Source organism: Chenopodium quinoa, unplaced genomic scaffold (assembly GCF_001683475.1).
Source record: "Chenopodium quinoa cultivar QQ74 unplaced genomic scaffold, ASM168347v1, whole genome shotgun sequence".
NCBI lineage: Eukaryota > Viridiplantae > Streptophyta > Magnoliopsida > Caryophyllales > Amaranthaceae > Chenopodium > Chenopodium quinoa.
Genome location: NW_018744128.1, coordinates 1,669,991 through 1,682,286, shown reverse-complemented (window position 1 = coordinate 1,682,286; position 12,296 = coordinate 1,669,991). Strand labels below are relative to the sequence as shown.

The 12,296-nt window shown below is 42.3% G+C and overlaps 1 protein-coding gene across 1 annotated transcript; it reads right to left on the bottom strand.

The window, feature by feature from the left end:
- Nucleotides 1-3,748: 3,748 nt before the first annotated feature.
- LOC110692865 (plectin-like) lies at nt 3,749-6,312 on the bottom strand. Its single transcript, XM_021869946.1, has 6 exons — nt 6,115-6,312; nt 5,677-6,039; nt 5,116-5,310; nt 4,849-5,004; nt 4,482-4,735; nt 3,749-4,367 (listed from the first exon to the last, which is right to left on the bottom strand). Exons 1-6 carry the CDS (start codon nt 6,310-6,312, stop codon nt 3,749-3,751), a joined length of 1,785 nt encoding a protein of 594 aa, XP_021725638.1.
- Between the last annotated feature and the right edge of the window lie 5,984 nt (nt 6,313-12,296).

The window sequence follows — 12,296 nt, the reverse complement described above, 5'->3', positions numbered from 1 at the left end:
CCTATCAAAGGCTGGCGGATTAAGTTTTTGCCGATCAAAAGGGCCGAAACATGGAAGTCTATGTTGACGATTCGATCGTCAAAAGCAAAAAATCCGAGGACCATGTTAAGGACCTGGCTGAAACCTTCGCCACCTTAAGAAAGCAGCAAATGAAGCTGAATCCGAAGAAGTGTGTCTTCGGCGTGAAGTCAGGGAAATTCCTTGGGTTCATGGTCAGCAAGAGGGGGATTGATGCCAATCCCTCCAAAGTCAAAGCAGCGCTCAACCTTCCTGAGCCGAAAACAAAGCGGGATGTTCAGAGGCTCACCGGAAGAATGGCAGCCCTCTCGAGGCTCATTTCCAGAGCTTCGGATAAGGGGTTACCTTTTTTCAAAGCCCTGAAACTCTCGAAAACAAAAGAGCTCGTTTGGGAAGAAGAGCAAAAAGAAGCCTTCAAGCAGCTTGGGAGCATATGGCTCAACTCCCAACGCTGGCTAGCCCAGCAGAGGGAGAAACTTTGTATCTGTACGTGGCTGTTATCCCAGCCACCATCAGTGCAGTGCTGCTGAAGGAAGAAAACAAAATTCAGCAACCGATCTACTTCGTCAATCACACTCTGACGGATGCCGAGACTCGCTACCCTCTACTCGAGAAAGTCGCCTTTGCAGTAGTGGTAGCTGCTCGGAAGCTGAGGCCCTATTTTGATTGCCATCAGATTGTGGTCTTAACTGATCAACCGCTGGAAAAAGTTCTCGGCAAAGTTGAAAAATCTGGTAGGCTGGCCAAGTGGGCTTTCGAGCTTACCAAATTCAGCATCAGCTACCAGCCGAGGGCAGCCATCAAGGCTCAGGCTCTAGCGGACTTCTTAGCTGAATGCTCGTACCAAGAAACGCCAGACAATGAAAAGAAAGTCTGGACCGTGTTTACGGACGGATCCTCCACCGTAAATGGTTCGGGGGCAGGGGTAGTGATAACCTCTCCCGAAGGCAAATCCTTTGAGTATGCACTAAAATTTTCTTTTAAGGCTTCGAACAACAAAGCTGAATATGAGGCAGCAATCGCTGGCTTAGAATTATGCATCCCTCTGGAAGCCGAGCATGTCTGCCTGAAAACAGACTCTCAGCTAGTTGCATATCAGATCAGTGGCAGCTACGAGGCCAAAGAGCCCTCTATGATAGCCTATCTTGCCAAGATCAAATCAGTCATTGCAAAGCAGAGAACTTTTGAGGTTCAGTTGATCCTAAGGGGTCAGAATACTCAAGCCGATGCACTCTCCAAACTTGCTAGTTCAACTCTCACTGAGCTGAACAGATCTGTATATGTGGAAGTGCGTCGAGAAAGAAGTGTCGACGAAGCACCTGAAGTGTGCTGCGCTGACCTAGAGCCCAGCTGGATGGATCCCATCCTAGCTTTCAAGCTTCGGGGAGAAATTCCCGAAGACAGAATTTTGGCCTCCAAGCTAAAGAGAACCAACTCAAGGTTCATTGTCTTCAGAGGGGAGCTTCTGAAAAAGTCCTTCTCAGCCCCATTGCTGAAATGCGTGGGACCAACAGATGTAGATTATATCCTTCGGGAGATTCACCTCGGCATCTGCGGGAACCACATCGGGGGAAGGGCCTTAGCCCACAAGGCATTGAGGGCCGGGTATTACTGGCCCACCATGATCTCAGATGCTAAGGAACTGGTCCGGAAATGTGAAAAATGTCAAAAATTCGCGCCAGTCATCCATCATCCAGCTAGAGACCTTCAGCCGATCCTCAATCCACTCTCATTCGCCCAATGGGGACTGGATATACTGGGACCATTTCCAGATGCTACATACCAGAAAAAATGGCTGATAGTCGGTGTCGACTATTTCAGTAAATAGATCGAGGCCGAAGCAGCCTCGAACATTACAGAGCAAACTGTTAGAAAGTTTATCTGGCAGAATATCATCACTCGTTTCGGCATCCCGAAAGTATTTGTCTTCGATCATGGGAGGCAGTTCGATAACTTGCCGCTGAAGCGGTATAGCGATCAGTTCTGGATCAAACTGGCATATTCAGCGGTATGCCACCCGCAAAGTAACGGACAAGCCGAAGCTGCAAATAAACAGATCCTGAACGCCCTCAAAAAGAGGGTGGAAGATCAAAAGTCCAAGTGGCTGGAGGAGCTCCCAGGAACCCTCTGGTCCCTTCGGATTACTGAAAAAGAGGCTACGGGCTATTCACCTTTTGAACTAGTGTATGGTGCCGAAGCCGTTCTTCCAGTGGAAATTGGCCCTGAGAGTTTACAAGTGCACCACTTCTCGGTTGAGAATGAGGACCTAATGAAAGAATCCCGCGAATTTCTTGATGAAGTGAGAGACTCATCCCGAGTCAGAATGGCTGCTTATAAGCAGAGAATCTGAAAATTTTACAACCGAAGGGTCCATGCAAGGCCTCTCAAAGTTGGAGACCTTGTCCTTCGGAATGCTGCTGCAGTTCAGAAAGGCCGAATCCATGGGAAACTCTCAGCTGCATGGGAGGGACCCTATGAAATCTGTGATGAGCTTCAGCCAGGGACATACCGACTTCAGCAGTTGGATGGAACTGAGTTGAAAAATCACTGGAATGCTGATGTACTGAAGAAATATCATGTGTAAACCATTCGAGGCAGAACAATCTTTGTAAGTACACTTTGAATCAATGAAAGGCCTTGGAGCCACCATTTCTATAAGTATTAGCAACTTTTTATTCTTTCAACTTTTCTTTATTCTATCTACTCTTTAAGGGTTTTTATTCATCCTCGTCCGAAACCTTCGCCTCCGGGTAACTGAGTTTCAGATTGCTGACAAACTCGTCTTTTTAAAGAACTTTGGTCTTTCAGCTGAAGCCAAATTTCAGTAAGACTTGTTCTCTAAAGACATGAGTCCATGGACAAGTCTGGGATATTGCCTTAATTGAGCCTCGTATCCCAGAAAGCCATTATCCGAAGCATTGTCATCATTTGGCCCTGTGTTTCGAAATCCATTTTTAAAAGATAGACAGAAAATCAAGGACAACAACAACTGTTGGAGATTTTTTATTCAGCCTCGTCTGAAACCTTCGCCTCCGGGTAACTGGGTTTCAGATTGCTGACAAACTCGTCTTTTTAAAGAACACCGATCTTTCAGCTGAAGTCAAACTTCAGTAAGACTTGCTCTCTAAAGACATGAGTCCACGGAAAAGTCTGGGATATTGCCTTAACTGAGCCTTGTATCCCAGAAAGCCATTATCCGAAACATTGCCTTCAGTTGGCCCTGTGTTTCGGATATCCATTTTTAAAGATAGAAATATTTTATTCAGCTTCGTCTGAAAGCTAAAGAAACAAAACCCAACTCAGCAATCCAAAGACCCGAGTCTTCAGATTCCTGGCGGGGGGCAAGAGGCACTATCAGTGCAAGTTTATATTTAGCAGAATTCTTCAAGTCGAAAGCTTTGTTCTTAGCAAATTTTTGCGAAATTTTCAAAGTTCAGAAATAGTAAAGCATTCAAAATAAGACAAAGCAATCGAAGAAGAAGCATCAGATTAATGAAAGTAATGCTCAGAAAGCAAGCTACAAAGTTCAAATAAATTAAAGACTATATCGGCAGCCGCCCACAAGCGGAAAATAACAGCTGTCAAAATACGTACAGAAACAAAAATAAACTGTTTGTACATCAAGGCAAGCTAAAGCAAAAAGATAAGGCAAAAAGAGATTCAGAAAGTGGCGAGTCTAAAGTTAAGCACATGTTGATCTGCAAGACTCTGAAGACGACTGCCCGATTTCCTATGCTTCAGTCGGAGGATCAAGCTGATCAGCCGGGCCTAGCCCCGGGGCAGTCTCGGTTCCAGCAGCAGAGGAGGCAGGTTGGGCCCTTGCCTGAGCTTCAGCGGCTCGCTGTTCAGCCTCCAACTCCTGCCGCTCAGCTTCCTCCTCGGCTTGTTCAGCCTGAAGGATCTCATGCTCAGCAGGAGTGGCATACAACATGTGCGGATCCTCGGGGTCCTGAGCCCAAAGCGCACACTTGGACCAATCCATCGAAGGCTCAGCATGGAGAGCCAACCTCCGAGCCACCTTAAACCCATTTATGTAGCCCATCTCATACTCTTCTTGGGTGTAGAGGCAGACTTGAAGTAAGGCTTCAGCGTCAGCCAACTTCTTTTGACTCTCCTCCAAATCCTTTTTAGATTTTTCTAACTCTTCTGAGAGTTTGGAGGAAGAAGTCTTCTTCTCATTAAGCTCCAGCTGGACGTTAGAAGCCTCGGCCTTGGCTTGGGTCAGCTCATCTCCCTTCACCTTCAGCTGATCCTCCAGCTCCTTCAGCTTCTGGTCCTGGCTCTCAGCAGCAGCTTGGGCAGCAGAAAGGTGAACATCCCTAGCCTGTAGAGCCTCTTTAGCAGCCATCCTGCTGGCTTCAAGAGCTTCCAGCTTCTGCTGCACTTCAGCTTGTGCAGCAGCTCCTTCTTGAATTCGGCTCTCGATGGCAGCTTTAAATTTGGAGATGTCCACTCCCATTTGCTCCTGAAGGAATTTCTCCCCTTCCATCAGCGGGGGAAAAACTTCCTTCTCCATAGCCGAGCAGAAGGTTTGAATGGCTTCAGCAACCCTTTTTTCATACTCTTCGCTCTGTTGCTGCTTCTCTTCAGCAGCCTGCTGTTTCAGCTCAGCAAGCTTCGCCTCCTCCCGGGCAATCTTTTCATCCTCCCAGGCATGCTCCAGCTTGTCTGGGAGGGTGTCAATCAACACTACAGTAAGAGTCTGATTGTGCACAAGCTGTTTTCAGGGGCACATCAGTTAAAATAAATAAAATAATAAAAAAGGAAAGAGCCAGAAAGGAGGAGAAGAGCTGAATGAAAGCAAAGCAAAGTAACTAAAAGGTTAAGTACCTGCATCAGCAAACGCTGGTTGTCTCTTGCAGGGTCAGGGACCCTTCGGCTGGATTCTCCCATCCCAGCCGTGGCCTTCAGCGACCACACCCTTGCTCGGTCCACTTCGGACATGCTAGATAGGTCGCCGAAGTAACCTGCAGCCCCTTCACGGTTCTGGCCCCAAATTCGTTCCCAAACAGGTTATGGGACATTGACGCGGGGGGCCGAGAAACCCAAATCTCCAGAGTTCAGCGTCTGGAATGAGGGGAAGGAAGAAGAGGGAACCTCCTGAATCTTCTTAGGCTCAGCATGACCTTCTCCTTCGGCGGAGCCCAATTGGTCTCCACCAGGATCAGCAGCAACGACCTCCTCTGCTTCCTCCCCCAGATCAGGTTGACGAAGAAAAGCGTCAACCTCCCTATCAATATCATCTGAGAAGCCTTCATCAATCGGCTTCTCAGAATCTTCAACAGGGCATCCCTGAACCCCCCCTTCAGATCAAGAGTTCTTTGGTCCACCTCCATCTCTTGAGTTTCGGGAGGTGGAGGGGGGGTTTGAGGACACGGAGCTTCCGGCGGAGGGGGAGCCCTCGGCGAGCGTCTACCTTCATCAGGCTCCCGTATGAGGATGCCCCCGGTAGGCCTCATCCCCGTCTGAAACTGACGAGGCCCCAACACGGCTAACCTCCTTCTCCTCTTTGCTAAGGGCTGCTCGTCCATTTCTTCAGATTCTGACGAAGATGGATCCTCAGAACGAGCAGGCGCCTTCCCTTCCCTTCCTCGGACTGCAGAAAGGGGGGGCAGCAAAGTGTGAGTAAAAAAAAAAACGAGCAAGTCATGAACTTACTGAAACCCTCGGCTGAGCTCCAGATGCAGGGATATCCCTCTCAGCAGCACCAGATGTCCCAACATCTCCTTCCAAGGAGTCGATTACTCGGGACACGTCAGCTGCTGTCTGAGCAGCCTGTGCTTCCTCAGGTAATAAAGGCCAAAGGGGATCTCGCTTCTCCCACCAAGGCTTCTGCTTGGTGTATTCGGCGGCAGCTTCAATCTGAAGGCCTGTTTTTTGCAGATGCAGCGGACAGTCCTTCGAAGCTGTGATCGCTGGAGCCCGGTCTAAAATGACTCGTTCAGCGTTCACCCCAAGCCGGTTATAGTCAACCCCCGAAGTAGCTTCGCTCAGCTCTGAAAAGAACAGACGAAGGTTAGACTACGGGAATAAGCATCAAAGATAAGCGGAAAATTAAACAAGTCAAAGTCCTTGGCCCCAGCCGAACATACTTACCATCCCTGTACTTTCGGCTGAGGCCGACAACTGCCAACATCTTCTCTTGGAAGACGTAATGGTTATCTGGAAGTCATCTGGCCGGGAAAATCTCATTCGGCCAACTCCCCCAGGGTTATTCTGCTTCCCGAAGAAGCTCATTTGCTCGTAGCTGGGGTGACGAGCTGCATCAGGGTCCTCAAGGCCCAAATCCTGCATGTTCGGATCAGGCCTGGAGAGGTATCGGGGAGCCCCGAAAAAATAGGGATGCTCGGGATCAGCGGGAACTCTCACCCAGACCCATTGACCCCTTCAATCTTTGTCCGAGGAGTCGTTCGGCCACATAGTCAGATAATGGGGGCGGCTCTCTATTTGCCACCAGCCTGAAGACCCATGTTGGCCGTATGTGCTCTGAAGGTTTTGCACTAGCTGATGCATCTTTTGGAAGCAGTGCAAATTCGGCTCAACAGCAAAAAACCGACACACTCAGAGATAAGTCATCACCCGCCGAATGCTAACGGGTGTTAATTGGCATAGGGAGATCATGTACTTTATTAAAATATCCCTGACGAAGGGATCCAAAGGAAACCGAAGCCCGTATTGTAATTGCCGAGTGTAAACTCCTATATACCCAGGAGGGGGACAGTGAATCCTGTCAGTCGGCGAGGGCATTCGGCACCAATGCCCATCCTCTTCAAAAATGCCGTAGTGAAACTCAATTTGCTCGGCGAACCGGTAGGTTTCGGCGTGCCGAACCCACCACGAGTATGGGGTATTTCTCACCATGGCATCCTGGGGCTCGGCGTCCTGCCATTCAGCATGCCCAGGAAGCAGGTCCCAGAGCACAGGGGGCAAATCTTCAGCCTACCTAGCCCGTTCTCTCTTCTCAGGTTGCTCCACCTCGCCGGCCTCGGCGTCCTGCCGAGGCGGCGCGGCGTTTAAAGGAACGGTCGGAATCCCCCTTTCCGGGTCTTCCCCAGTTCGTTCCCCGTTCCAAACATCGGCGCGGTCACGGGGATCCCTAACCTGACCCCATCGACCTGGTTGACGCCTCCTTTCTCGAGCCATAACCAAATTCAAAGAAGGAAAGAAGGGAGAAGAAGAATTTCCTTAAAAAAGGCAAGAAAATCGAAAAAACTCGAAGAAAATTACCTTCAAATTGGCCGGAATACGCCGGTCAAATCAGTGGAAGCGATGGATTTGAGTATCGAACTCGGATTTGAGAATGGTGCGCTAGAAATTCGAAGCGAAGATGGGTTTGCGCGAGAATTTGAGTGTAAGTTGGTGAAGAAATGAGGTTGAAATGCGAATTAGACCTTATAATTCCAGGAAGGAGAATCCCAAAGGTCGAAAAGTTCAAATTTCCCTTAAATGCCTCCTTAATTAACCGTTAAACACTCTCTCTCTTGATTAACCGCCCACTATCCACTCCACTTTCTATTGATTATCCAAATTACATTTATTTAATTAATAACTGTTTAAAAATTTAAATCTCTTGATTTGATTAGATCATTTGCTTCCCTCCATTTCTTATTGGATTCAAACCCGACCCGTCATCCTTCCAAATCGGGTATGGGGGGCAAGTTGTTTGGGTCCAATTTACCTAATTGGGCCTAGTCATCTATTTGGGTCCAATTATCTCATTGGGCCTGGTCATTAAATGATCCAACATTCCAAGGTCAAGGCCCGAGCCTCCAATCAAGCCAAGTCAGCCAAGAGTCCTTTGGTCTGAATTGCCATGGTCAGCCCATGACTATTTAAGGGCCCAATTACTCTCCTCTCCTCATATGCAAAGGTATAAAAGCCTTCAATTCATTCATTTATGATATACACAACAAAGCCTCAAGCAACAAAATCTCTTGCATAGCTTTCTCTCTCAAAGCATTGTCTGACTTCGGCATCGGAGGGGTCTTCCTCGGATCCACCCCCGAGGCCAGTTTACGTGTTTTAGCTGTGCAGGAAACCTTCGGCCCAGCATCAATTGGACCGAACCAGTCTTCAGCCACTTCAGTGGGCCTTCGGCAAGGCCCCATTGTTTTCATCCGAAACACTAATTACATCATCACAACAAATATATATATATATATATATATATATATATATATATATATATATATATATATATATATATATAGTTTCAAATAGAAGCCCAAGTCCAAAATACCACATGAGCAGATACTGTCATAAGTATCCAACTGATGAAGGCAATTATAATTGAAACCATGATCATACCACAAAGACCTGGTGTTTCCAAGCAGCTACCATTATCGTGTGCATATAGAGCTATGACTCCTCCTGATGAGCTCGTCGTTGCGAGCGACGTAATCCATGTCACCTGATATCAATTTGTATTATAGTTAGTCGATTATACTCTTAATAATACAAACACATATTTATATATGCATACACCCAATCACCAACAAGAATTACAATGAAAAAGGAAGTAGTCCTAAGATCCTTGTTCATTTTAATAGCGAATATATCGACGCATATTAGCCCCAAGGTCCAAAAAACCTGCCATCTCATTGCCATAACCAAGTAGCTGAACAAAAAAAAATGATACATTACAATTAAGTGAATGAAGGTAATTAACATTAACATATATACTTATTAACGCTAATATTTACCTGATTGCACTACAAGAAATCAGGCATCGTAGCAATAACTATGAGTATAATTGAGGTGGTTTCAAAAAAAAAATGAGTATAATTGAGGTAGCGGCGAAACTACATTGCCCTATCCTTAATACCAAGCCGGCCTTCGTCCCCAGACAACCTATGACGTCCTTCATTTTGCTTTTCTTCTTGCTAGCTGCTCTGTTCGTTGTTGTTGTTATTGTCAAACGATTGATCAATAGTGTTACTTCGAAACTTTTAATTATGAGATTTTTTTGTAAGAAAGTAAAGTACAAGGAATAATCTATCTAAACTCAAAATGAATGGAGGAAGAAGAAGGAAATAAATGAAAAAAGAATCCTACCTATTTTTGGTAAATAAATGTTAGTGTGTTTAAGAATACTACTCCCCTGTTATCCTGCTTCATGAATTGAGTCCATGTTAGTTGCTCGTAGCTTAGCAAAAATCAGCTGTAATTTGCGTGTTTAGTTAGAGGAGTACCCTCATGAGCTGCATGAGGCTATTTGTGAAGATATTCAACTTTTGCTTGATTAATGAAATGCTAAACTTGTTGGTGGTGATTCATGAAATGTTTTTATGTGATTGATATATACAATTCTCAATTCTTTCCTCAATTTAATATTTCCTCCATTTTATTATATTTTGTTACATTTTGACTTTTACACTATTTATATGTTTTACTTTGACTAACTAGCTTTGGTGATTTATGGCTAAACTAAGCTATAGTCATGTGAGATATTGTTAGATTTATCTTGATTTTCGGAGAAACTTGAAATTGCCCCTATTTTAATATCATATGTTTATAATTTTACGTATTGATAATTGAAAGTATGAACGATTGAAATAGTAGATGGACAAATGTGAAAGAAAAGTATTGTAAATATATAAATAAATAAAAAGAAAAATAGAGGAAGTATATTCTACTTAGCTTTCAATGATGACACTTTTTTTTTTTTTTTTTTTAGGGCAAAGCTATTAATGATGACATTGTTAGCTTTTGATTGAGCCCAAACAGTAATTTACTTCCAAAATTCAACAAGTTTTGAATAAGTTTAATATTTCCACTTTTTATTTTAGGGGAATTTCACGCACAATTTATTTAATAGAATGAATTTGAGAAAGAATAAAAACATAGTATTCTAGTAAACAACCAACTTCTTTCAAAAAAAAAAAAATAATAATAATAGTAAACAACCAACTTATCTCAATTTAATTATTTCTCAAATTCCTTGCTCGTTTGAGATTAATTACATTGCATGGTTGTTGATTGTACTTATATGTATGCTACTAAAATTGTGAATGTAATTTATAATTTGAAAGCATTTTATTTTTATTTTTTTTTAAGAATTGAAAGCAACTTGGCCAAGCTTTATTAAAAAAAAAAAGGGGTCCGAAAATTGACGTTATATATGCATGATTGGGAACTTATTTATTTTATACTCAAGTCATAATCTATGGCCGGCTAGTTAATCACACATTTGATTTATATTACAAATCAACTACGGTCTACGGAGTATAATAATTCCTTTAAACGCTCGGTTTCCTTAAAAAAAAATCCCTTTAAACCTCACCCTAACTTTTTTTTTTTTAATTAAGGCACGATAATCAACAATTTTTCATCTTATTATGTTGAATATATGCATTTTTATAATCCTTAAACTATGCCAATATATATTCTCTAATACGGAGTACTATATATACACACATTACACATACAAATCAAATCAACCGTACCATAATTCTAATAACACTTTATTCTCTACCTAGCCGTATTAACGTTTGAGCCATATGGCCTATTATAAAACCCAAAATTGTTACCTTATCATTCTTTCTCCACTAATAATTAATTTCTTTACTGTTGACCACTTCTAAAGCTAAAGTTAACAATCATACAACTAATGTAGATTGTCATTCAATAGACCCATTAACGGTCCAAGAGATAAAATTTCATGTTGCTTATAGCTTAGCAAAAATCAACTTTTATTATAGTAGTTCGCGTCTTTTGTTAGAAGAGTACCCTCATGAAGTGCATGAGGCTTTTTACAAAGAATTGGATAATATAGTGGTGATTGAAGCTCTTCATCGTCGAACAAGAGGTTCAAACTCGGTCCTTGATAATGAAATGTTTGTTTACACAAACAATGACATAGAGACATGTGATTTTTAGCCTTTTACTATTATTTTTTTCCTTGCATTTTCACCTAATCCTACAAAATTTCATGAGTTTAAGTGCAATTTCACGCACCCCTTAAGCATTGTCAACAGTGAAAATTTTCCTCATGAGGAAAAATGGAGGAAAATCTTCCTCATGGGCTTCACCGTAGTGAGGAACTTGATTTTTCCTCATGAGCAAAATTTTTGATGAATAGTATGTTGTTATATAAGTAGGGTGTAGAACAAATAGTTAACAAAATGAACAAGATAAGAGAAAATTATACTCAAAGAAAATTATACTTAATGTGTTTTCTTATTTTTCCAATCACGAAGATATATAATGAGAGATGAAGAATAAGAGAGGATGAATCTAGACACCAAAGGATGATTAAATCAATATAAACATCCAATTTAATGTGGCGGGGGGGGGGGGGTTACAAGAGTTTTCAAGAGATGAAGGAAGAATGTCAAAAGTTGGATGTATGTAGACATAAAAAGTCTACTACACAACCTACTTTTAGGCAATCGTTACTGGTCACAACCTACTCGTGGAGTAGGCTGATTTTTCCTTATAAAATAGACATAAAAAGTCAACTCCACAACCCACTTGTGGACAAGCATCATAGGCTACAACCTCCTTGTGGAGCAAACTAATCAACCTCCAAAAAACTTGGTTTTTACTCACTTTAATCCAACATAGTACGTAGCAGGTGGGCTCCCCACCACTTGCTACTCAATTATCAAGTAATTTTTTTTGGCTTACTGCATCTCAAAACGACGTGTTTTGTGGTTGTTCTTGATTGTACCTCAAAGCACATCATTTTAATCAAATGGTTGATTATTCGTGTAAATTCTTAATTAAACTAATAATTAATTATAATTAGATTTATTTGTTTCATAATCGTTATTATATAAAAGTATATAAATAATATAAAAAATTAATTTAATAAAATATGATGATTTTTTTGGAGAGAGAAAATGTTAGTGGGATATAGAAAAAGTAAGAGAGAGAGAGAGAGAGTGGTGAGGATTTTTTTTTTTTTTTTAATTATTGGTGGGATAAAATTTTCTCATCAAATTTTGTGAGAGAAAATGAGGATTTTAGTGAGAGAAAATGGGTAGATGAATGAGGAAAACTTTTTTTTCCTCATTATTGACAATGGTCAATTAATAGAATGAATTTGAGAAATATAAGCATAGTACTCGTTGCTCAAGTAAACAATTTACTCATCATAATTTATTTATTTCTCAAATTCCTTGCTCGTATGAGATTACTAACAGATATGAATAGACGATTACTTGATTAGTTGTTGACTGTGCATTACATTTGCTACTAAAATTGTGAATGTAATTTATAATTTGAAAGCAAGTTGGTCAAGCTTCATAATATTCAAAAAAAAAAAAAAAAAAAAA